At 40.4% G+C, this 26,065-nt stretch overlaps 1 protein-coding gene across 1 annotated transcript in view; it reads left to right on the top strand.

The window, feature by feature from the left end:
- Nucleotides 1-3,541: 3,541 nt before the first annotated feature.
- The window catches only part of LOC115788122 (ras/Rap GTPase-activating protein SynGAP-like), a 42,677-nt gene continuing 20,153 nt past the window's right edge, over nucleotides 3,542-26,065 (top strand). Inside the window, exons 1-14 of the mRNA XM_030741041.1 lie at nucleotides 3,542-3,623; nucleotides 3,780-3,901; nucleotides 8,713-8,866; nucleotides 10,927-11,025; nucleotides 11,152-11,391; nucleotides 11,491-11,826; nucleotides 12,827-12,971; nucleotides 15,797-15,941; nucleotides 16,342-16,578; nucleotides 19,922-20,123; nucleotides 21,085-21,275; nucleotides 23,632-23,847; nucleotides 23,929-23,932; nucleotides 24,918-25,496. Of these exons, the coding sequence (XP_030596901.1) occupies nucleotides 3,579-3,623; nucleotides 3,780-3,901; nucleotides 8,713-8,866; nucleotides 10,927-11,025; nucleotides 11,152-11,391; nucleotides 11,491-11,826; nucleotides 12,827-12,971; nucleotides 15,797-15,941; nucleotides 16,342-16,578; nucleotides 19,922-20,123; nucleotides 21,085-21,275; nucleotides 23,632-23,847; nucleotides 23,929-23,932; nucleotides 24,918-25,496 (2,715 nt within the window). The 5' untranslated portion in view covers nucleotides 3,542-3,578. The remainder of the gene's footprint in view (nucleotides 3,624-3,779; nucleotides 3,902-8,712; nucleotides 8,867-10,926; nucleotides 11,026-11,151; nucleotides 11,392-11,490; nucleotides 11,827-12,826; nucleotides 12,972-15,796; nucleotides 15,942-16,341; nucleotides 16,579-19,921; nucleotides 20,124-21,084; nucleotides 21,276-23,631; nucleotides 23,848-23,928; nucleotides 23,933-24,917; nucleotides 25,497-26,065) is intronic.

The raw sequence follows: 26,065 nt of genomic DNA, 5'->3' as shown, positions 1-26,065 counted from the left end.
TATATGTATGGCAGCCTGCTGCAACAGCCAGGAGCTGGTCAACATTTGCTTGCCTCAGAGGCCAGAAATAAGGGGGGGAAGGGGGGACATGCTAGCTGTACTCTGTCTTAAGACAGCTTTGGGGGTGCTGGAAGGTAGATTTTGCTATCAGATCAACACAGTATACACTGCTCAAAAAACTAAAGGAACCGTTTTTAATCAGAGTACAGCATCAAGTCAATTCAACCTCTGGGATATTGATCTGGTCAGTTAAGTAGCAGAAAGAGTTGTTAATCAGTTTCAGCTGCTTTGGTGTTAATGAAATTAGCAACAGGGGCACTAGAGGGGCAACAATGAGACAACCCCCCAAAACAGGAATAGTTTTACAGGTAGAGGTCACTGACATTTTTCCCTCCTTATCTTTTCTGTCTGTTTTTTCACTAGTTTTGCATTTGGCTAAGGTCACTGCTGGTAGCATGGGGCACTACCTGGACGCTACAGAGGTTGCACAGGTAGTCCAACTACTCCAGGATGGCACATCAGTACGTGCCATTGTCAGAAGGTTTGCTGTGTCTTGTGTCCTGGATGTTCCAGGAGACAGGCAGTTACTTTACAAGAGCTGGACAGGGCTGTAGAAGGTCTTTAACCCATCAGTATTGCCGGTTTCTGCTCTTCTGTGCAAGGAGGAACAGGGTTAGCATTGCCAGAGTTCTACAAAATGACCTTAAGCCGACCACTGGTGTGAATGTCTAAGACCAAATAATCAAAAACAGACTTCATAAGGGTGGCTTGAGGGCCTGATGTCCTCTAGTGGGCCCTGTGCTCACTGCCTGGCACCATGGAGCCTGATTGGCATTTGCCATAGAATACCAGAACTGGCAATCCCACCACTGGTGTGCTTTTCACAGATGAAAGCACTTGACTGGCCGCCAGGCTCACCTGACCTAAATTCAATAGAGCACCTCTGGGAGATTTTGTTTCAGCCCATACATTGGACCTTTGGACAGAGCTACCCTGTTTTATTTCTTTCAGCTAAAGCTAACCAGCTACAGGCCATTTCCTGATATTTATCTTACAGATAGGACAGTCAAGAAATCAGATTTTCAGTATATGATGATTATGGTGGTCAAAAGAATGTAAGATGGTGATATTATCTTGTACAGAAAATTTGGGTGAGGAATTGCATCAAAAAAATGTAAGACAGCTAGGTACTGCGTTGTCTTTTGCCACGCAGCATGGGAAAAAGCCAGCTAAAGTTTTTGTGTTTCCTAAAATGTCAAAATGTCTAGATTAACATTCAAAAAGCAGGCTTATCTGCCTTTTTTTTTTTTTTTATTATGTATGCATTTTTAACTTGTTGATGTCAAACGGTGTCCTATCTTCAGTCAATCACAATCTACATGGCATTATCTGAGCCAAAGATTAAAGATGGAAAACAAATTACAGGCTGGCTGACAGGCCAGGTCTCAACCCCAGGTGTGTGCAGCTGCAGTGAATGGGTGCTCCTCCATCAAAGCCGAAAGGTTTTCTGGATGATGACCCAGGGCAAAAATAGCACGTTGTTTATTTTCAGTTTATGCATCAGAAACTGTTCTTCTTTTGAAAGATGCTGTAGATAGTGAAGTTAAGATAGCAAACATGGGAAATATCGGAAAGTCTGCTTCTTCTTGATTGCCTCGTTGCTTGACTGTTTTTGTGTGCAGCTGGGCTTCTTGGTGTGCATTCTTGCCTGACTTTTTTTTGTGCTGCGTCATGTTTTACAGTGTGGTAAGGTGCTATATTATCAATTCAGTCTCTGAAGACGATGCACTTCCCCAGTATACTAATCTGTGGGGCTAAACCAAATGGTAAACGGGTACATGCATATAAGTAAAGGAAAAAACTGACAGATCTTAGTTTCACCAATTTATTTTGGACATGTCAAAAAACATGTTGATATTTTGGGCTTGTGGTCTCATGAAGGCTAAAAAGCTGGTTGCTGATTCTGGATTATTTACTGTGTTATCATGAGATCAGTTTTGAGGTCAGTGTCTTTATATCACAAGACTCCTGATTACAGACAACAAGCGTCTGCAAGAAAATGAGTAACCATTTCCTAGAACTATTCTTTTAAGTTTGTGTTTGAAGGAAACTGATTTTCCTTTATTCTGTTGTTAATGAATACCTCATATTTAAACAAAGGGATTCTGGGAATAATGTGGGATGGATATATATGTATCATGTGATCCTCATGCTCCTCTGCAGTGGACTTCTCTTCCAGGTCGCCACATAGACACACACACAGTCACGCAGAGAAAGCGTCAAATGTGAATCCCTAAAGATAGATGCATATACTTTTATAGATCCATCAACATGTTTCCAGAGTTGCTGCTAGCCTAAAGTCAGACCAAGACCATGGGTTTCAAGATGACTCATCAGAGTGTGGGTCTTCCTCCAAATATAGTTCTCACATCAGTTTTTTTTTTTTCACTGGCATTAGATATAAAAAGTTTTCCTTTCTGATGACAAATCACTGTTTGGGCATACAGTTGTTTTTTCAAGACTGTGGTGTTCATTGTGTTTTTCTGGGGGGCTGTAGCTGTATGTTCTTGTTGCTGGTGTTCTTCAGCTTGAACTTCTCTGTGCTGGTATCTTGCTTGTGTGTTCTGTCATGTTTTCTGATGCTGTTTTCATTTCTTTATGTAACTGAAGTGGCAGCTGCAAGGTAATGACACAAGCTACGAGTAGGAAAATTACTGTGAAAGCAATAAAATGTAGTTCTTAACTACTGGAAAATTAACTGTGTTGTGACCTCAGAGAGACTGCAACAAAATGTTGCAATGAAGCAATACAAATTGGTAAAAAAAGATGAAATATAGTCAGAGTTATAACCATTTGATTGATTTAAGCATTATGCAGGAGTGTAATGCTTTTTTTTTGTTTCTTGTTTGAGCTCGAAAAAGACATTTTGTTCCTTCTTTCTCATTATTACAGGATCAAGCTGATCATTTCTGTAACTGCATTCACAGCATCATGCTAATGTAAAATGTCATTACTGTGTCTGAGCATTTTGCCAACACAGTTAATTTTCCATTGAGACCTCTTAACTCTTAACAAATTTCATCTGGTTTGGCAGAGTTGCTACATGAACTATTCAAGCCTGGAAAAAAGTAAAAAAAAACTAATGATTTGACAATTCAAATCTTTATCTCAGAACTGGCTGCCAAATTGTGGCAGGGGGTGTTTATTTGACATTAGGTGAGATAAGTCTTAAATTGAATGTGAAATCATTACAGAATTTACACAAGTAGGTAAATATTACCAAATTTTAAAGGTGATACATTTAAAGGGCCACAACTTAGAGGCTGTAAATTTAATTTAACAAAATTCTTACCTATTTTATATTAATAATAATGTCATAATAATGATGCTAAGATGCAGCTGCACATGTTTAGCTGCACATTTATTGTTTTCAAGTTGCGCACCTGCGTTTGTTGAAGGCTTAAATCGTCTCCACTTCTTATTGATTTAACACGCTATTCTTGCTGCTTTTGTTTGGTGCTTTTTCCTTCATAGACCAATCTCGCAGGGCAAGTTTTGCCTCTGCAAGACAGTCAAGCATGGAAACTCCTCCCAATACGACCCCACAGCCTTTCAGACAGCCGGTAAGTACAGGAAATATACCATACCGTGCACACACTGTGTGTGACGTAAGCTTTATGCCTGCGTAGAAAACGCATAGATCAGGGTTGTTAGCCCCACTGTAAACTGCTAATCCTTGATATTCCTTGACATATATATGTATTTTTTTTAATCTTTAGAGTTTTCTCAATCGAAGGTTGAAGGGTTCCATCAAGAGGGCAAAAAGCCAGCCCAAACTCGACCGGACCAGCAGCTTCAGACAAATGATTTTGCCTCGGTTTCGTAGTGCTGACCAAGAAAGGTAAGTAATCTTAATGTATATTTCCAGGTTGTCATCTGGCCATTGCGCTCCATTTCAGATTTTAAATATTATTCCCTCAGAGTGATGCTGTTTTCACACTTCATCCAATATTCATAATGAAAAATCCGAGGAGGACAAGGCTGCAGTTCGAAAGAGAATTTTTGATATGGTAATGTTCTATAAGCCAGAGACAAAAGGCACTCAGTACCTGTAAAGTTAAAGTTTGTGTTGAGTTGAGATCATGCAGGGATTTCTCTGACATAGACAAAACAAAACAAAATGATTACACTATGGATTTGAATGTCAGAAGGAACACGGACAAACCCTAACTGTCAATATAAAGAACCAGCGGCTGTAAACATTTAATTAATTAATTTTTTTTCTGCTGGCTGATGTTGTAAGCTTCACATAAACCCTGGAACAAATATGTGCGTACGACATTCAGTAAACAACCCCAGCAGGTGTGGAATTAGAAATGTTGTGGTTATAAAGTGCTCAATTGCATCACAGTCATCACTAAGATAGTGGATACTTTACAGTCCATTTATGCACTGAGCTTGGGAGCAGTGTCGCTCTTTGGGCACGACTAAACCATCAGCAGTCAGATCTGTTCTCGCCTGGGTGTCTGACAATCCTGTGCTGTGTACTGTGTGTTATTTCAGTGGGTTAGCTGTGACTGCGAATGCCAAACCCTCTTAGCTTTGCTGGTGAAAGCTGCACTTTTTTTTCCTTTGAGTTCCTAATGTCAGTACTTAGTTTCAAGATTGCCTGTTACAATCAGACCGATGAGCTGATTCATTTCAGTAAACTCAGAGATTTTGTTCTTAAAGCCCTGATGACCTGATGTCAAAGTGTTCGCAATCTCTAACCAACATAAAATGAATTTTATTCTACAGTGCCATTCCTCTATATGGGTATTTTTTTTTCTGAGCAAACATCTGAATTATCACAGTGGGAAAAGTCCAGGTGTTTCGAGTAAGATTAACATTGACTCGGTTTTATTCAAGTGTGCCACTTATTAATTTCAGTTTTTTTGTATCTGCACTTTTCCAACTGTGATGTCTGCTGTGAAAAAGGCCTTTATAGGACAAGAGATCAATAAAAGAAAAAGGTAATGGGTCTGCCTGCTGGCTTAAAGCTTCCAAAAATAGCTTAAAGCAAAATGAAAAAAAAAGGGAACGTTTCAACTTTAATGGTCACAATGGCAAAAAGTGTACAAACACTAAACTGGCTACATTATGGTGACATAATTTTTTGTACATTTTAAGATGGGTCTCTATGCATAATAATATAAACTCCATTATCATTGAGTAAAATTCTCATTTCTTCTCTTAAGGCACTTCCTAAACCAGTGAATTTACATCAGCCATACCTGCACTTCAGATTATTACTCACATGGCATACTTACATGCGATCATTAAAATCTGTGGTATCCTGATTAAAGATAGGCTTTAATCCTTTCATCACAAAACTATTTTGTGCTTTTAAAGAGCCACTTTTGTCCTCGTGTGGTTGAAGCAGAATGTGGATGAATTTCCGAGGCGCTCCCAACAGCCTTCACTCCGACTGTAGCGCCTTATCACCCACAAAAGCAGAGCCCTGTTGAATGAAGGACGTTGCCTTTAGTGATACCTTCACAGATGGTTTCGCATCGCTTTCAGGCAGTGACGAAAGATATTCATTTGAGTGATATTACTAGAAGAGCAGTCTGTCCAATCACTGCAATGCTGCTGTCAGGGCTGTGATTTATTACAAATGAACAGAAAATAAATAGGAGTGAAGGCTTGTATTATCACAACATGAAAAAGCTTTGTTAGTTCACTTTATTTTATGTCTTCACAAAAGATGAAACAATAGCAGCTTAATGATATGCACATTTATTTAAATTGGTACTCTTACTCTCAGGATTTCTTCAGCACAAAATCAGGAAAATAAAGCTGCAATGTGTAGTGTTGAAATCAGTTGGTGGAGACACTTGTGTGGTTTCTTTTCAGGATGCAATAGCTTGCAGCTCTAGAGGCTCTCATGGCAGCTTTTTCTTGTTTTGCATTCTGAACTGAGGTCACATCCCGGCGGATTCTTGCTTGCATTGTGATCAAAATTTTATGCAGTCCTCACACAATCCAGTCACGATGCACATATGGGAAACACAAAGATGTAGAGGGTAGAGGAAAGTAAAAATGTAATGCTGACACTTCACTTTCCTCTCACTACAGGAGATGTGTAATAGACATATTTAGGGCAGGTGTGGATGATGTGGATGCTCGGAGATGATCAGCGTGTTGTTTTTGCAAAAACATGTAGAAATCCTTAGTTTTTAAATGCAGATGCCGGTTCAAATGTTAAAACGAGTTTTGTACTAACCTAAGGGTTACTGTGGAGGCAGCACCGAAGGAGGTGGTGGTGGTAGGGAGCTAAATGGTGATGGGGTTAAACTCTGCCTCGGTCGTGCCTTTCCCCTCTAACCGCAGCCGTTCACCGCTGCTTCAGACAGCTGCCTTCACAGCCTGCTTCGAGTTCTGCCCACACACGCTTAATTCACTCAGTAGTGTTAAGTTGACTTTGCAATAAATCCACAGCATCCAACTTCACACTCTAGCTTTCCAACGCAGCTGCTCTACCTCTGCTGCCAAGTTGGTTTACCATGTCCTGCGTTCTGCGATGGCACTGTCAGCTCCCTTAACACGATGATTCACTCCTCTTCTGATCAGCATTAAATGCAGCCTTAAATTTGTGTTCTCCTTTTACTGCATCATTATCCGTTCAGTCAGGACCACTAGAGTCAAAAGATTGTTATTTCTTTTTACAGTAATTTATATTTAGCAGCATGACTCTGCTCTGGGATCTTCGTGCCCTTCCATAAGGGTGCATAAGATGGGGGGAGCAGCAGAAAGACTCCCATATGGACCAGTTACTACTGTTCCAGGCATCAGTTGCTACTGATATGAAATTGATTGTGTTGGATGCAACTTGAAAGGAGGAACTGGGGTGGAGGTGGGTTGTAAAGTGGCTTTCAGCTGTAGTAACTGCCTAACTAATGCTACGTGCAGTATGCAGATTCAGACCACTACTATGTTTTGACCCCAGCTTTTGGTGCAGATACATGCCACATTTTTTGGTGATTGTGCTTTAAAGCTAGTTTTGGATAGCTTTCATTTTGAGAAATTTGCTTGATCGCATTCTGAGCAAGGCTCCGTCCACACGTACACAGGTATTTTTTTTTAAAAATGAGGACTGGCAGATATCTCTGTCCACATTAAAATACAAATGTCAAGGCAGCATATTTTAGGTGGCGATATATAAATAACCGTACAGAAATGTTTCTCAGTCAAAAGCCTACAAACAGTAACGTGGCGCACAGGCTGATGCCAAAAGAAAGAAGGTATAGGCGCACACCTATGACGTTGCAAGACTAAATCTCAGTTTTCCTTGTTCACACATAAATCCAGAAACAGAGTTTCCTCACCCTGGAATGAGTACTTCAAAAGCTCTGTGTTCAGTTATCTAAAATACTGTCTACATGTGCACGAAAAAGCCAAAACGCATGGAAAAAGTTACATCCATGTGCATGAGGGCAGGGTGTGGGAGTTAAGAGAAGACTTATATTACTCTCAGGTCTGTGAAGCTACAGCCACCAGCTGGTTAACTTTGCTTAGCCTACATTTTGCCTGCAACAACATCTAAAGTTCAAACAACATTCAAATTTGCCATATTTCCCTTATTTTTTGGCATGAAAAATATAAAGAGTTTATTACTGAGCCTTAGAGGATTATGTTGGTTAGGACAGCAGCTAAATAATGTATTATTGCAATTTTATAAACGCCACGTTTTCAGTTATTTTTTTTCTCCAAAGCCAGTTTTAGAAAACATTACAGGAATAAACTGACAATCAGCTGTTTCCTGCTGATTCTAGTGCTCATCTAACTAGAAAGAGAGGAATCATATTTTCCAAAACAGAATTAAAAATATGTTTTAACCGTTTAATCTAAACTGAGTCTACATGTGGCTATGGGACAGCCCATGGCGCTCTGCGTTTGCAATGTCTGTCTGCCAGCAAATCAATTTAACACTTCACGTTCAGTCTCTGTTTGTTTCAGCCTGAAAAGATACAGTTAAACCAAAAGGGAAGGCACCCACTCACTAGTTGAGATGGTAACACACACATACTGTAAGTTAAACAATAGTTTATATTTAGTCTTCCTCCTTTTCCCATTACTATAAGCAACAAAATCCTTTTCCTTGCCATATTGTTTTTCCAGTTCTGTTGCGTTTAAAGACAGCTTTGGTTCACATTTCTGACAGAGCTGCCCTCTTCAAATGTTACTCCATGATCAAGCCGTAATCCTCCCTGCCTTTTTATACCTGAGCTAGAGTGCAGACTGCCGAGTTGCTTCTCAGGACTTGAATTTACATTAGTAGTAGCTAATATCAAACTTAAAATTAACTTTTTTTTTAATACCTTATTGTAGTTAAAGGAATATTTCAGAATTGCATTTTCAGATTTTCAGACAACACCACAATCCGAGCTGCAATAGGCCATTTCCTAACATAAACTATGAGTCACATGAGCAGAGTCAATAGACCAAATTGAAAATGCAAGAACTGAAAATCTGGTCTTCTTTACTTTTTCCATAAACTCATTATAAAAGGATCAGATCTGAAAAAAAAAAAAAAAAAAAAAAAATCATACTGAAATTACAGGACTGATACATAGTAAGGTTATTTGAGCTGCAGTGACTCAAGTGTGAAAACAGCATCATAATCACATCTGAATTCTGAAAGTAAGTCAATATCTTCCTCTTCTTCTTCAGGACTCGCTTGATGCAGAGCTTCAAAGAATCCCACTCCCACGAGTCTCTACTTTCTCCTAGCAGTGCCGCAGAGGCTTTGGACCTAGTTTTGGATGAAGACGCCATAATCAAACCTGTCCATTCTAGCATTTTAGGACAAGAGTACTGCTTTGAGGTGTGTTGAGGTTGTTTAACCTTTTCTCTCTCCATGGTTTTGCTTCCCTGCTGCTATCTCACTGTATTTATGGAGCAATTCAGGTGCCACTACAAAGCCACTTCACACTTCTCTTGAAAATGGGTAAATGACATGACCCAGTGCTTTACGTAATTAGTGCTTTAATAACTGAGTTAATTATATAAAATTGGAAACTGACAATCTATAGAGCTGGGGCTGTTCCATATAAAACATAACAAGTAATTTGAAGATGAGATTTATGAGTCAAAAATGAACAGATCTTATGAGGGAGCATATGTTTTTTTTCTCTCTACAAACAGCATGCCAGGCCAAATCAGTGAGCGGCAGCTCCAGGAGAATCGATGTGTTTTAATATAAGGGCAAATTCTACTATTAGAAACTGATGGAGACTGTGTAGGGTCTTGGAAGGTGTGGCATCTGTTCTCTGGATGAATCAGACAGCTCAAATGGAGTCCAGAATTTACCCAGAGAAAGGCTGCTTAATCACAAACATATGAGCCTGAAATCTGTGCATAACAGCTGACCTGTGTGTAGAAGATGAACACAAAACATTATTTACCTTGCATATTTATGAAACTACTGATAATATGCAAGTAACGCCTAGTGAAGTGAAGCTGCAGGTATGTATTAAAGTAAAATGAAGGCAGTTTTCTGCAAAATCCCAAATTAGATTCAGTGACACCTGAATGACATTTTGTAAGATTCAGACATTGATCTAATATCTGTCTGACATACCTGCCATTATTTCAGTGTGTTATGTAATAGAGCTGATACTAGAGAGAAATAAAATACAATATAAGAAAACTACATGAAAGTCCATTTGTGATGTTGTAGAGCTCAGTGTGTGTGCACACGCAGAAGCTTTTGTGCATTATAGGCCAAACTCAGTGTAGAAATGTGGCTAAAATCCTGAAACACTGCAAGCTGCTCTGCTCACTGTAAAAAGTAGCTCCGATGTCTCTAATCAAAGCATCCATGGCTTGTATGCCTCTTTTATTAGTTAATTAATTCTCTGTGAGTTAAAGCAGTTCTATTGAGCACCAGAAATACGTTTGGTTCTGCTCTAAATTTTTGTAGTGTGGACTCGGTAAAGGACAACATTTTGTTACTGCATTCAGAGCTCTGAGCAGTCCATGCTGATAATGTTTCCCCCTCCCGGCGTTCCATATAAATTAGCACTCCTGGTGGCAACTATCACAGGTATGTCAGGTGCAACATAGGCCTTGTTTTTTTCCTTAAATAAATAATTGCAGAATTTGCAGTAAATTGCCTACCACATTTAAATACTCTCCTCCCCAAAATTTGTAGCTCAAAGGGAAATTCCTCACTTTATATTCACAGTAAACAACTGCAGTTATTGTTAGTGAAAGATGTGCACTAACCACTTAAAGTTTATTAATACAAACATTAGATTATTTTTTTTTTAGCTCTAAAAGAAGGCTCGTGCTGGTGTAGTCTGCTAGTTAATCTGGCCTTTAAGCTTTGGTTACGGGAAATTGTGTTCACATACTTTTAAAAAATACTGAGTAATTTATTTGTGCCTAGCAACATAATCTCCCAGAGTGGAAGCTACTTTCCTGCATACTACCTGTGACTGGAAGATGCAGGTCGACCTAGAAAGAGGCAGAACAACATGGATGCGTACTCAGGTGTTCCCTGTAGAGGTGGGATGCAGAGGGTTTTTTTGGGGGTAGGGTGGGGTGGGGAGTTCAATGACAGGCCTTCCAACAAGCTTCTAACAAGCTATCAAGTCACTATCAGAGGCTGCTGAGCAAAGCAGCAAATGGCTTTGGGAGAAGAGGAAGGACTCCAACTGGGCCGCAAGATGTCTGACATGAGCGGTAAAAGCAGAGAGGGGGCACACCTGGGATGCCAGGTATTGCAGCTGAGCTTTCTGGAGGTGTTGTGGGCCTATCAACACAACACCAAAGAAGGAGGGTGTCCACCTGATGACCCTGATGAAGAATGATGATTGAAAAACAGCCTAATAAAGAATCTTTCTCACTCTTGAATGCAGTAAAGTAATGTTTTATCTGCAGGTAACCACCAGTTCAGGGACAAAATGTTTTGCCTGCCGTTCAGCTTCAGAAAGAGACAAATGGATCGAAAACCTGCAACGAGCTGTCAAGCCAAACAAGGTAGATTCAGTAAAATAGATTGTTTTTCACTCTCACTAAAAATGGTAAACACGAGTGCAACAGTAAAGACAGTTTTATGTAAGGACTGTTATAATGCAGTAACAGAACTCCTCGTTTCACTTTCAGGATAACAGCAGACGGGTGGACAATGTGCTTAAGTTGTGGATCATCGAAGCGCGAGACCTTCCAGCTAAGAAACGCTATTATTGTGAGCTGTGTCTGGATGACATGCTGTATGCACGCACCACCAGCAAGCCCCGCACTGACACCGTCTTCTGGGGCGAGCATTTTGAATTTAACAATTTGCCTACCATTCGTAGCCTTCGTTTGCACCTCTACAAGGAAACAGATAAAAAAAGACGCAAGGTAAGCGAAAAGTCCCACGAAGTCATTTTTTAAATTCATTTAGCCAAAATGCATGTAATAAATAAATGAAATAAACTTTTTTCTTTGTCAATAATCTAGGAAAAAAGCACATACATTGGCCTTGTTAGCATCCCCATATCCAGCATTACAGGCAGGCAGTTCGTTGAGCAGTGGTACCCGGTGATACAATCCAGTGTTCTGGCCAAAAGTGGTGGTGTTGGAAGTACCAAAGTTATCAACGCCTCACTACGTATCAAGTCTCGCTACCAGACAATGAACATCCTCCCGATGGAGCTGTACAAGGAGTTTGCGGAGTACATTACCAACAACTACCGAACACTGTGTGGAGTTCTGGAGCCTCTGTTGAGTGTGAAGAGTAAAGAGGAGGTGGCATTTGCACTGGTGCACATTCTTCAAAGCACGGGGAAGACAAAGGTAAAGAAAGGTCAAGTTAGAGTATGCTGTTGTGTTAGATTGCCATTCTTGTTTCCCACTTCTCTGTATGATTTGAATTTTTATTTAATTTGCATGAATTCTACAGAAATACAGTTAGGTCCAAAAGTTTCTGGACAGAGGCACCTTTTATTTTACTTTTGTCTGTGTACACCATCTCAGTGGACTTTAAATCAGTCCACATTCAAGATGAAATTAATTGTAGACTTGATATATAAAAAAAACCCCTACCAATGGCTGGACAAAGCTGGACTGACCAACAGCACAGAAGCACTAATCATGGCAGCACAAGAACAAGCTCTGAGCACAAGATCACTAGAGGCTGGGGTCTACCACACAAAGTAAGACCCCAGGGGCAGTCTGTGCAGAGATGCCCCTGAGACAATCCAACACATAACAGCAGAGTGCAAGATGCTAGCAGGAAGGAACGCCATAACCAAGTGGGTGGCATAGTATACATCTGTGCCAAGTATGACCTGGAAGTCCCGAGGTCAAAATGGGATATCCCCCAAGGGTAGTTGAGAACAACAGAGCTAAGATCCTGTGGGACTTCCAGATACAGACAGACAAACCTGTGGTGGCTAACCATCCGGATATAATAGTGGTGGACAAACAAAGGGACCAAGCCGTAGTGATAGACGTTGCAATACCAAGTGATGGCAACATCAAGAAGAAAGAGGACAAGAAGCTGGATAAATACCAAGGACTCAGAGAGGAGCTGGAATGGATGTGGAAGGTGAAGGTAACAGCGGTCCCGGTGGTAATCAGAACACTTGGGGCAGTGACCTCTGTCCAGAAGAGTGTAGTCCTGGGAACAGCTAAAGCTGAAAGTCTGCACTTTAATTGCAGCTTGTTTGATTTAAAATCCACTGTGGTGGTGTACAGAGGCGTAACTATATAAAAAAATGTGTCTTTATCCACAAACTCGTGGACTTAATTGTATGTGGATTGTAGCTGTACTGTAAGTGTTATCTTTTATTAGGAGTTCCTGTCAGACATGGCGATGTGTGAGGTGGATCGATTCATGGACCGAGAGCACCTGATCTTTCGGGAAAACACACTCGCTACAAAGGCTGTGGAAGAGTACCTCAAACTGATAGGTCACAGATACCTCAAGGAGGCTATAGGTAAGGCTGCACATCTGTGTGTGTATTAATGCACTGCTGACTGAATAAAGGTATGTGGGCTTGAAGCTCAGAGTAAATAAAATATTCTCCTGACCTTTACTAAAAAAAAAAAAGGCTGAATTCAGGCATAAGCAGCATGTGGCATTTAGTGAAACTGATTGTGGTATTGTTTGATGTTGCGCTTGTTTTTGTGACATGCACAATTACTCCTATTTGTGATGGCAGAATTTTAGAAATGCACGCTGTAAGAAAAATAGTCTGTCACATCAGCAAAAACAAATGAGATTTTAATAGGATTTCTGTGTCATAACATTAAATGCAAATGTCTTCTTTCGTTATCTTACATCTCAAAATACAAATTCGAATGAATGGGGGGGGGGCTGGTGAAAAATAAGTCTAACTGATTCAAAGGAACTAGTTAGATTAACTGATTTAATAATTTTCTTTTTCCAAAGCAGCTAAAATCAGATGTATTCAATATTTATGTCAATGTATGTCAATATTTATCCCATTAAATTTAATTAAAGGTGGTTTTTGATCATTTAAATCTTAACATCTTTTCTAGTTGGCAGTTTTTTTGTTTTGGCACTTCTGCAAGGACATTGCTACCTTTATGTTCCTCATTAGGGGAATGACCTGTAACGTAAACATCATGCATATTTTACATTTATGTTTTTGAGATTCAGCCATTATTAAAGCAGTTTTATATTCACGTGCAAGGCCCCGGTCACATAGGCCTAGAGACTGGACAGCGACTATCTGGCAACCACAAGGCGCTAGGGAAAAATATGTATTCCCAGGCTGGTTGGTGAATGGCTGCTGTCTGTGGCACAGTGAAAGTGGTTGCATAGAGGTATACGGTTCTGCACCAAAAGCCTCCTGGTGATTGCTCGGGTCACTAGCAAATTGCTGTGGTTGCCCCTAGTTTGCATGGAAGATGCTGACTTGCCTGCAAATACTTGCCATACTAGTGAGATTGTAAGAAGTGCGACACAAACCGGAAATGGAGACCATTTGCTTTTGCTTTTTACTTTTAAGGTGAACATTCTTCATTCTTTGTTGCACTTTTTCACCTTTTACCACCACTTGGCAAGTAGTTGGCAAGTGTTTGCAGACAAGTTGGCATCTATCTAAATTAAGTTTGTATATTTGCTCGCTTTAAACTATTCCTTAATTGAAGGAGGAAAAATTATTAATATTACCTCTTCTCGCTCTCGGCGGAGGTGGATGCCTTTTTTCCTCTCCCAAACCATCCCTTATCTGCCCTGCTTTGCTGTGCTTTAAGAGCCTCTCTACACATCATCCAAACTGGAAATTAAAACTATGAATTTGGTCAGCTGGTCTCTCAATGCTATTGATCAGATTTTCTACACAAGGAAACCGAGGAAAGGACAACCCCTCTGTCCCCCACGACATGTCCGGCTGGCTACATCATGGATTCCTGGGGTGACTGGAAGATGATGTGCTTGACGGCCCTGTCCATGGAGGATGTAGAAGACGTGTACATATTCGGCCTATGGATAACAGGATCTCTTCTGATTGGCCTTGGGGGATACCTGTTTTATCGTGAAATCTGGAAAATCTGGGCAGTTGTTTGTGACTTAGGTAAGCTGAAGGGTTGTGCAGAGCAGTACACGCACAGACTCAGTACCTGGTAGAGCTGAACCGCAAGGTGGACGCGAGCCTTGAGCCTCACAGGCCAGCTTCGGCCATGCTCTAAGGCGAATGGATTAAATCTTGGTGAAGTGTACATTCGGTGTGACAAGGGAAGGAGCCATGAGAATTCGGATGATTGGAGACTCCATTGAGAGGTCCAGAGACTGTAAGGCTGTCGGAAATTAATCAGTGACAGCCTGTACCAAAACAACTTGTATTATCTAGAATTTGGCTCCCTGTCCGGCCTTGGTTCAGCCAGTATCTCAACTTCTCTAGGATGTTGTGTAAATAGATGCTCTATCCCCCCCGCGCACCATCCCGTCTCTTTGTGACCTGTGTGAACTGGTATCCTGGTGACCAAGGCTGACTATTCCACTTCATCATGAACACTATCATGAACTGCTAACCGAGGGGGGAGCTGGCTTGCCTCAACAGTACCCTGGACTCATTTGCCTCCGCTGGCACACCCCTCACCTCCCCACCCAGTGCTCCCATGCAGTTTATGTGCACACTATGCTATGCAGGGTTTTTTTTAACCTCATATATTGCCCTGGTACGGGGCAAAGTATGAGATGCTTTTTTTTTCTCCTTACTTACCCATTGTATTTGCTATGTTTCCATCTTCTTTTTAAAAGGGCAGCAAGGCCGCATACACTTATCTCCCCTGTTTGTTTGTCTTTTTCTTGGATGGGTGTTCTGGAACATAACATCATTGTATGTCTGACGTATAATGACAGTCTTCTGATTCTGATTTTCCATGTAAATTAGGGGCATTAACCTACTAGTGACCAAAGCAATCCTAAGGAGGTTTTCGGTGCACAACCGTATACCTCTTTGCAACCAATTTTACCGTGCCACAGCCAGCAACCGCTTGGGGAAAAGTGACTTGTGGTTGCCAGATGGTTGCCGACTGGTTTTTACTGCTGTGTAACTGGAGCCCAAGCTACATTTTGCTTCCCTTTAATAATAATCTTAGGAAGTATTTTAGTTGCATCATTTTCTCACAAGTAAAAGATTAAATGGTACACTATGTGCAGTTGTTTCCTGGTTCACCTGTCATTGCAGCTTAGAGAAGAACATTTTGTACATTGATGCTTTTTTGTTGTTGTTGTTGTTTTTCTTTTCTTTTTTAAAAGAAAGGTAATGACAGTGTAATCTACATTTTGTAGGTGACTTTATTCGAGCCTTATATGAGTCTGAGGAGAACTGTGAGGTGGACCCCATGCGTGTCCCACCATCAGTCCTCGCTGACCATCAAGCCAACCTTCGAATGTGCTGCGAGCTCTTACTCTGCAAGATTATCAACTCTCTCTGGTCAGTTTTACCCATATTGTACCCTCAGAAATCTGTATGTATGTGCTCTCACTGTGTTTTAATTGGTGCCTAAATTAACCAGAGGACTGAAACTTTCAGCCTGCAGTTCATAATTCCCAGGGCAGTCATGTTCCTACATTCCTTGAAAGCTGCAGAATTAATTAGAAGTCAGTTAAATAGGAAGATAAATGGTTTTGTTTAAATATTTGTTAATCTGAGCATAAAAGGTTTTGATTCATTAAAGAAAAAGAGCAAATACATTGCCCAGAGCAGGGAAAATTGCTCTTTTCTATAAACTTTAGTCTTCTGACCTTGAATTCCTGAGGGTTTGACATAAGCTACTGCCTTTTGTCTTGCTGTTCTCCCTGACAGCGGGAATGAAATCATACTCTTGTTTCAGCATATTTCCTCGGGAGCTGAAGGAAGTTTTTGCCTCATGGAGAGCCAGATGTGCTGAGCGTGGAAGAGAGGATCTCGCCGACAGCCTCATCAGCTCCTCCCTGTTTCTTCGCTTCATGTGCCCAGCCATCATGTCCCCCTCCCTGTTCAACTTAATGCAGGAGTACCCTGCTGAACGCACGTCCCGCACGCTCACGCTCATAGCCAAGGTGATGCAGAACCTGGCCAGCTTCACCAAGTGAGTGTCTGTCTTTGCCTGCCCTCTTACACCAGCTGTGATGTTAACACTGATTTGATTCAGTTCATTTTAAGATCCACAGACGTCTGACACTTTTGCTAGGTGGGATGCATGTCACAGAGTAGCATCGCGCAAACAGAGGCTTGCAGTTTTGACTGCCAGGGTATAAGCTGTTACTCACCCACAGTGAACTCTGAGCCACTCTGTCCTCCTGACATTTTTTGAAAATCATAACAAATTCCTCTGGCGTAAACAGGCCCCTGTGATTAACACATCAAAACTTTGCATGGTGCTAATTTATTTGACAGCGTTAAAGAACTTTTTAGGATGTGCTCTCAAGGTCACACCTGTTATACTGAAAATAACTTTTAGGATGAAGCTCATGCTTATTCTTTATTATCTCTAATGACAGTTACAGGCCTGAAACAATTAGCTGATTAAACTTAACCTTGTGCATGGGTAACTTTCTATCAAAAAAAATTTAAGAAGAATCAAAACAGCACTCTGATAAAGGGACTCACTGTGGTGGAACTGATAATGAAAGTATTCATTTCTTCTAGTCAAACTTCAGAGTTTTTAACTCCACACACTCATATGTAATAAAATATCAAAAAAGCCAGTCACATCTTATACCACACATTGTCTTTGTAAAGACCTTAGTTGTAAACTCATCCTGGTACACATTTCTTTTCAGGTGAACTTACTTGATGATAAAGGTGCAGCTGAGCTGTCATCCTAGTGTTCCCGACGTCATGGATTTGACATTGATTGTCTTAATGTGCACACTAGGTTTCCTTTTATGAGTTTTTTGGAGTGTGATACTTGGAAAGCTGGCGTCTCTAAAAGAGCATACTGAAAAAACTGTAAATGTGTTTGTAGGTGCTGTAACAGCACAAGTTACTGTTGCTACTGATGGTGTCAACTAGAGATGCATCAATTGCAATTTTCTTGGCCAATCCCAATTTCATATTTTTTTTTTTTTTTAAATATAACCTGCCAGTACCCATTTTTAACTGTAACAGACAGACAGAAGTTTAAGTAGCTCAGGATCTTGTTCACAAGTGAGGGAAGAGGAGGCAGACTGATTGGGGCTGCGGCTGCAGTGATGCAGATGCTGCACCGGTCCATCGTGGCGAAGAGAGAGCTGAGCGTAAAAGTGAAACTGTCAATTTACCAGTCGATCTACGTCCCTACTCACACCGATGTTCACGAGCTTTTGGTAGTGACTAAAAGAACAAGATCGTGGATACAAGCATCCCCCGAAGGGTGGCTGGCCTCCATAATTTTCCTCATAACTACTTTGATCTCATACCCAGGCTGAAGAAATCTGAAGAAATGAGGCATAGTGGCAATTTAACGATTTATTCATTTAACACAGTAGTTCTCAAACTTTTCACAATGGGTACCATCTCAGAAAATATTTGCTCTTCAAATACCACCCATATAATAGACATTAAAATACACGAGGCAGTTTTATTTCTTATATGAATGTTATTTATTATTGACTGCCTTCAACAGCTGCAACTGTACTTGACTGAAACACCCATCAAGTGACAATATAACTGCACTGCATTTAAACAGTCACAGTAACAGTGGGCTATCCACTACTGAAATGAGAATACTTCAATCACAAATCAAATGCAGTATTAACTGTACTACATTGAGTATATTAGCGATAATAACTATAATACATTCAGACAAACATCAATATTAACATCAATTATTAATAACAGCTCTATGCAAACAATCAAAACATTAAAATTTGGTGGTTATTGGCAACTTAGCCTACATACCTAATGAGAAGGATGTGCTCCATAAACACAGTTCTGTGATGTCTGGGTCAGTTGAGGTCAGCTTCAGCATCAGATTTGATTCAGCATGAAACCTGCTTCTGTATTTAGTCTTTAAGAAGGCGAGTGAAGAGAAACCTTTCTTGCATACTGTAGATACGTGGTTGCAAATGGAAGAAGAAAGTGCACAGCCTTGTCTAAAAGTGCGGGATATTCATTGTGCATCTGTATCCAAAGTCCAGCAATGTCTGATTTTTGAAACGTCTCGTCAGAAGACAGTTCTATTAAACCATCCTGCTCAACACCTGTGAAATCCTCGGGCATGTCAGATGCCTCCATGCTGAATGAGTTTCTCATCAAGCTGTTCACTTCTGCTGTTGCTGGGAAATATTCACTGAACTGTTGCCTGAGAGAGACAAGGTGTGCAATGACTGCAAGGATTGCAGGCAGGCCCTTCCATCCTCTCCACTCTCAAATTTTGGAGGTAGTCTCTGATAAACCCTGCTCTGTGGGGGCGAGTGTTGTCATCCTGGAGGACAGAGTTTGCTCCCAGACTGTAGAGATCACCACTGGTTGCAGAATCTCATCTTGATATCTCTTCATTGAGATTGCCTCCAATGATGACAAGCCTGATTCATCAACTGGGGTACCAGAAGCTCAAAACAAGAGTCAGTAGCAGAATAAGCTGTTTGGCATTGGCAGAGAAGATTTGGCAAGTTTTTCACGAGTGCAACCTACATACTCAACTGTGCTGCTCAACCCACATATGCATTTTCCTTACAAATGTGGGACCATTTAAGGGGAAATAAACAGGCTTTCCAGATTCATTGCCAAGAAGCATTATTACAACAAAGAAATAATCGACCAAACACAAATTTCCTTACTTTTGGTGCAAAGTTTATATTGTGGTGTCATTAAGGATACGATGGAGGTCTTCAAATGTCATCTTTATAGGGGAAAGAGTTAAAACTGCACCATTAAAATAAATAAATAAGACAGTGACAAACCACATTAAGCATGTTTTAGAACATTAGAGCAGCATGTCTGTGTAGTAAAAGAATCAAGTTGCAAAACTTGCACTTGCAGTCTAGACTCGTCACCCACTGAGAACATTTGATGCATTACAAAATGAAAAATACCACGAAGGAGGCTCTGACCTGCTGAGCAGCTGAGTTCCTACATCAATAGGAAAATGGTTAGCAGATGCTTACAAAGTACAAAGAAAAGATGATGCAATGCAGTGGTACTGTCCTGACTCTTTTGAAACGTGTTGCTAGCATAAAATAAAACATTTGACTTTATTTTAAATATTATTGTAAGTGATTTGCAAATTATTGCATTCTGTTTTATTCACATTTGATGCAGCATGTTGTAACGCACTCACTGATATCAGAATTACAGAACAACAGAAACAAACATGTAAAAGCTCAAATTCTGCGCTCATAGGCTGTAAACATTAGACCCACTAACACAGTGCACAGCACAGTATGTTTCCAAGTTCTTCTCTTCTTTGTCTTCATGTGTCCTACATATGTTGCCTGTGATGTGTGCAGATTTGGACCTAAGGAAGAATACATGTATTTCATGAATGAGTTCCTGGAGATGGAGTGGGGCTCCATGCAGCAGTTTCTCTATGAGATTTCCAACTTGGACACCGGAGGAAATGCAGGAGGGTTTGAGGGCTACATTGACCTCGGCAGAGAATTGTCCATGCTCCACAGCTTACTGTGGGAAGTCATGGGCCAGCTTAGCAAGGTAGGTGGAATAACACCATAGGTTTGTTTAATATGTGTCTGAAAATTGTTGTCAGGAGAACGTGAACCTCGGCTGTCTGACAAACACATAAGGACTGCCAGTTGGCCTTCTTAAAAACTTAACTGTAATTTTGTCATTTATTTTTAAACTCCAAAATGTGCCATCTATCAAAATTCTGTTGTAACTTATATTTATAAGTTATAAATAGTTTATGCTTAGCCATAAATTGTTTAATATGTTTGCAGACAGCACTTTAGTGCTTTCTAATGTTTCATGAATGCCTTTTCTAAATGGGTGGGCGGGGAGGTGAATGAGTTTTATGAATGACATAGTACTGGACCCTGGAATATTTTCTTCTGGGCAGGAGAAAGCAATCTGAAAATGTGACAAGGATTTTTATATAAATATTACTTAAGCAATACCGTGTTGACTTTTTTCCAAAAAATATGTTACATGTTAAACACAGAAAGAAATTGTGCAATATAACCAAAAGCTGGAACATATGAAACTGATGGGGAAACCCCCCCCCACTGCAGTGTAGACTGGTCCCCATATTTACTGTAATAGAGTAGAGGCTGAGTCATTTTCATTGCATCCCTCTTTGCTATCTTAATAATTTAATAAATATTTATTATGGCTCTAAGATATTTGTATGGCAATTTCCTATCTGCTTCCTATGTGCTTCATTTTTTTAAATCACTCCCTGTCAATCCTTCACCAGCAGTTTAATGAATTTAAACCTAGCTCATCAGTACACAAAGTAGTCACTTTTACCTTTTATCTTGTCTTTTTTTCCAGTTGGATCTTTCTCCCAGTTGGCTGTGCTGCTAAAACATGGTTAATAAAATAGCGTGCAGTGGTAAAAGAAGAAGAAAAAAAAAAAGACAAGATTGGGAACAGCTGTTTAGAGGATGTGAGCTTTTTTTCTTGTCTTGATTCTGAAAACCTGTCCATTCTGCAGGATGCTATACTCAAACTTGGACCCCTGCCTCGGCTGCTGAATGACATCAGTGTCGCTCTGAGGAACCCGCAGCTTCACATGCCGACAAATCACCAGCCAGACCGACCGAAGGACAGACTCTTCTCCCGCCCATCCTTCAATCGGCTTATGTCCTCTGATTTCCAAAGCCTTATGATGCGTGACTTAAACAGGTACCTTCTTGTGGGTCCTTGTTGTGTTATATGTTTCTTGCCAAGAACTCTGGACATGAAAATACATTTGTATGCCCCCATAAGGAAGAACGCAACAATGTGTGTGTACGTGTGTGTGTATATATATATATATATATATATATATATATATATATATATATATATATATATATATATATATATATATATATATATATATATATATATAAATATATATATATATATATATACATAAAAAGAGAGAGTTTTATTAGCGTAGGACAACACTGGTGTATTTCTAAGAGCCTGTAATGCTAATGCTAATGCACCTCTTCAGGCTTTTAAAGTATTTTATCAATCAGTAAATGTGGGCACCATCTGTTCCCAGACTCTCTTGCCCAAGCTTTTATTTATTTATTTTTTTACTGTGTGTTTTAATTCATTTTAGCACTCTTAAGATTGTCAAGAGAGTGTTGTACCATGACTGCCTGTTTAAATGAGCCTTTAACATAAATAACAGTGATTATATTTTGTGGCACATATTTTGTGTTTATTAAATATAAAGTGCAGTCATGTGAAAAAGAACATTTTCACAGGACTCGGTGCAATAAGTACACCCTTACTGCTTCCACAGGAGGGTAAATAATAGCAGCCAGCTGCAGTTAATCAAATGCACTTGATTAATTGATCATCAGTAAGTGTGAGCACCTCTATAAAAGCAGATGTTTTGACAGTTTGCTGGTCTGGAGCATTAAGGTGTGTTAACACAATGTCAAAAACCTCTCAGGAGTGGATGTCTCAGCGAATTCACCCCAACGTCAGAGACACTATGCAAAAAAAAAAAAAAAAAAACTCCAAGAGCTACATCTCAGACTCTACAGGCCTCTGTTAACATGTTAAACGTTAAAGTTCATGAACAAGTATCAGTTGTTTGGAAGAGTTGCCAAGAGAAAGCCTCTTCTCTATAAGGAACAGGGCAGCATGGCAGAGGTTTGCAAATCTGCATCTGAACAAACCACAAGACTCCTGGAACAGTGTCCTTTGGAGAGATGAGACCAAAGTAGAGATATTTGAACATAATGCACAACACAACATATCAACACAAACACCTCATACCATCTGTCAAGCACGGTGTTGGAGGGGTTATGGACCTGTTTCGCAGCCACAGGACCTGGGGGCCTTGCAGCCATTGAGTCCACCACGAACTCCTCTGTATACCAAAGTATGAGTCAAATGTGAGGCCATCTCTCTGACAGCTAACAGATATTTATCAATAAGTCCTTAATGAAACAAAGGGAAAAATGTAGCCAAATTAAAGGTAAATAAAGTGACATTAACTACAGTTGCAACTGGTTGCTCCTGTTTATACAGTAGGTTTCTCTCTTGTTTGCAACTGTGTGGTTAAAGCTCCTTCCACTTCCTTAAGTTTAAGCCCTAATGTGCCTGGCCCAACTGGTGCCCCTGGCCTCCCAGGGAGACCCAGGATCATTCTATGTGGCACTGATCAGGTCATTTTGCAGTCTCCTGTGCACACACCTGCTGCTGTTGTGCATGGCTTGCTACAAGGCCTCTGGTATCTAGTAGAAAAAAAATTCAATCCACCAAAATGTAAAACCAAGACTTGATTTTCCCATAAATACCAAAATACAATAATAATAAATAAATAAAATAATATTCAAGCAGATAGCTATATCTCTTACATTGGCTAGAATGTGGAAATTATTTTGTTTCTTCACACTATTTGCCATGCCATGGCAAAAAGAGTGCTACCAGTGATTTTGCGTGTCAGGCATTTTACCCTGCTGTACCTTACTGAATAAAGTACTTTTATTTACTTTGAAATGCAGCACTTCTAATTCGGCTGCTACAGCTTGAAAAAATTATAAGCTGTCATAGTGTCCCTGGCTTCATTTTCAGGTTATATAAAAAAATATAACAACTTAAATCCATCCAAGCAATGAAAAGGTGTTACAATACTGAAATACTGCCTTTATAATAAAGACAAAAATCTTTGGGAACCACTGGCCTCTCCTTTACTGTTGCCTGTCTAATTAAGGCTGCTCATGGCCATGGGCATTACTTAAAATGATAAATGGACTACAATTATATTACACTTTTTAACCATATCCAAGTTCTGCAAAGCACCTTACAACTCACACATTATTTCCATGCTAAGGTGCTTTCCCGGATCAAGGTTGGAGAAATGTCTTGCTCAAGGACACCTAAACATGTCGAGGGGTCGGATATCAACTCTGCAGTTACCAGACAAACTGCTCTACCACCCGAGCCAATGCCACCTCAAAACCAAATGGTTTAATGCTAGCATAAAATTTCTGGATGTAGCTATTTGGTAATGTGTCTCTTGTATATTTTCTAGTTCAATAGACATCTCTCGCCTGCCGTCCCCCACTACTGGAGTGTCAGCTGTAGAATCCCTCACATCTAATCTGAACATGAGGCGCCACGCGGAACGAGACCTTCGCTCGTCGAGGGAGGTATTCTATGTGACGCGCCCACCCCTGGCTCGATCGAGCCCTGCATACTGCACAAGCAGCTCGGACATCACAGAACCTGATCCGAAGGTACAGCATCAGTCATCCTACATGTAGAACAATATATCATTTTTAAAGGTATTTACCTATACCTGATTATATAATAACAGTACATCTGGAAGTTATGTAGTGGGTTAAGTACATAAAGTATATTTGTGTTTGCTTTTTCATTTAAGTGGTGAGTAAAGTACCTTATCTTTTCAACGTGCTGCTGTGTCCTCTTGATATTTGACACGACCTAAATCCCCCCAAAAGAAAAAAATGTCCACGATCAAACTTTAAAGCATGATATTTTAGTAACCAGGACCTCAAACCACATGACGATATATTATTTACTAACCTCATGTTGTTGATGGTTTCATCTCAGACTCTTTTGCTATTCCCGGCAGCAGTTTTATCTGATCATGGCCTGTCTCTCTGCCGATTGGGCACTTACTGGTGCTGTAGTTCACTGACTGAGCCTAACCTTGCACCTGGATTGAAAACAATTTAACCCTAACCATCTAAGACCTCCCCAGTGCTGCAGTGTTTATAGCCTAACTATACCTCTGTAGGTATGCCAGTGGGTGGCAGATCATATATGTCCAGTAGCTGCACTAACCCTCCAAAACCAGGCTCCTTCATCCGTAGTTTTTTTTTTTTTTTTTCAAATCTTTTAATCTGTTTATGTCCAGTTATAGAGGTGCTACATAAAATAATTCAGCCTGAACCTGTTGTAGTTGTCATCTAGTTTATTTCACACTCTTCTAAACTTCATTAATCCTTTTCTTTTTCATGGATGCCAGAATTCCACGCCTGATCGAACCACCTAGGAGAAACGGCAAAATACTAATCACTCTATTGGAGTCTAAAGAACTCTGTTAACAGTCAGTGGTGACCCATGGTAATTATGCCAGACAACAAACTGGCTGTTTGTTGGTTATTTAAGTGGTACAGTCCACATTAACAACCGTATCTGTAAGCGCTTCGGAGTAGTCCAAAAGGCTTCTTTTTCCATCTGTTATCCCAAAACCTAAAACCACCATATAAGAACATTTTTATTTGCTGTGAGGAAAGTAGTGTTATTTCTCTACTTCTCTTTTGTGCTATTTTGTTTTCTTGTGTCTCTCAGGTCCACAGTGTAAACAAAAGTGTATCCATGATGGACCTTCAGGACTCTCGCATGAACAGCATTTCCAATCTGAACTCTGTGGGAGACATGCTCACTTCCTCTCAGGCCTCCATCGCAGGTCTCGGCCACAGCTTTGGGAACCTCGGTGGTCCCCTTCGTATGGGAGGGCATTTGCCAAGTGGTTCAGCGGGCTCTGGTCTGAGAATAAGCCAGATGGGTCATGTAGGGGGGCCCACCGAATCCATCTCTCAGCAACAGCAGCAGGCGGCAGCGGCTATGCACTTCCCCCTGTCTTTCCAGAACCCGCTATTCCATCTGGCTGCCCAGAACTCCCCGGCTCAGTCAGCTCAGCCTCCCCCTCCTCTTCTCCTCGCCCCTGAGCCTGAGAATGGCCATCACGACTACCCACCGGCCTTTGGCAACAGCGCGTTCTCCCGCAGTGAGGACTTGTCCGCCCTGCGGTCACAGAGCAGTCTGGTACAGCCCAGCATTGTCCACTCACACAGCTACAGTGATGATTTCACCCGGCAGAATCAGAGCAATGACTATGCCTGGCACCAGCTGTCGCTGCAGGTTCAGGTAGGAATCTCATTTTTCCTAAAATAGTAAAATAGTGTGTTTTTTTGCTTTAAACATTTTGTCGCTTATCTTAAATAACAGAAAAATGTATGCAGTTAGGCCCATGCTGTAAGTATTTGGACAATGAGAAAATCTTTGTATCTTTGCTTCTGTACACCACAACAGTGGATTTTATGTGTTTATGTTCAATATGTGATTGAAATGTAGACTTTCCTCTTTAAATCAATGGGTTTATCAAATATGTGTCATTAACTGTTTAGGAACTGCAGCCATTTTTATATATACAGTCTCCCATTGTCAGAGGCTCAAAGGCAATTAGACAAACTAAGTAAAATTTAATTTATCTTTAAAAATTGTGCCATTGTCCAAATAGTTGTCGGCGATGTACAAATGAGTTTCTATGGGATCTATGGGGATGCATTTGGGATTTTGTTAAAAATATTTGTAGAACATGCTGTCTGTTTTTGCACAACACATATCATAACTCCTCATTCAGTAGGCAAAGAGTTGATTAAAACAATCACCATGAATTATAACCCCACCCCCCACTATCATCAGGCTAAAAATTG

The sequence above is a fragment of the Archocentrus centrarchus genome, chromosome 11 (genome assembly GCF_007364275.1).
Source record: "Archocentrus centrarchus isolate MPI-CPG fArcCen1 chromosome 11, fArcCen1, whole genome shotgun sequence".
NCBI classification, from domain to species: Eukaryota; Metazoa; Chordata; class Actinopteri; order Cichliformes; family Cichlidae; genus Archocentrus; species Archocentrus centrarchus.
The sequence above is the reverse complement of the archived record's forward strand: the minus strand, read 5'-3'. Positions and strand labels throughout refer to the sequence as shown.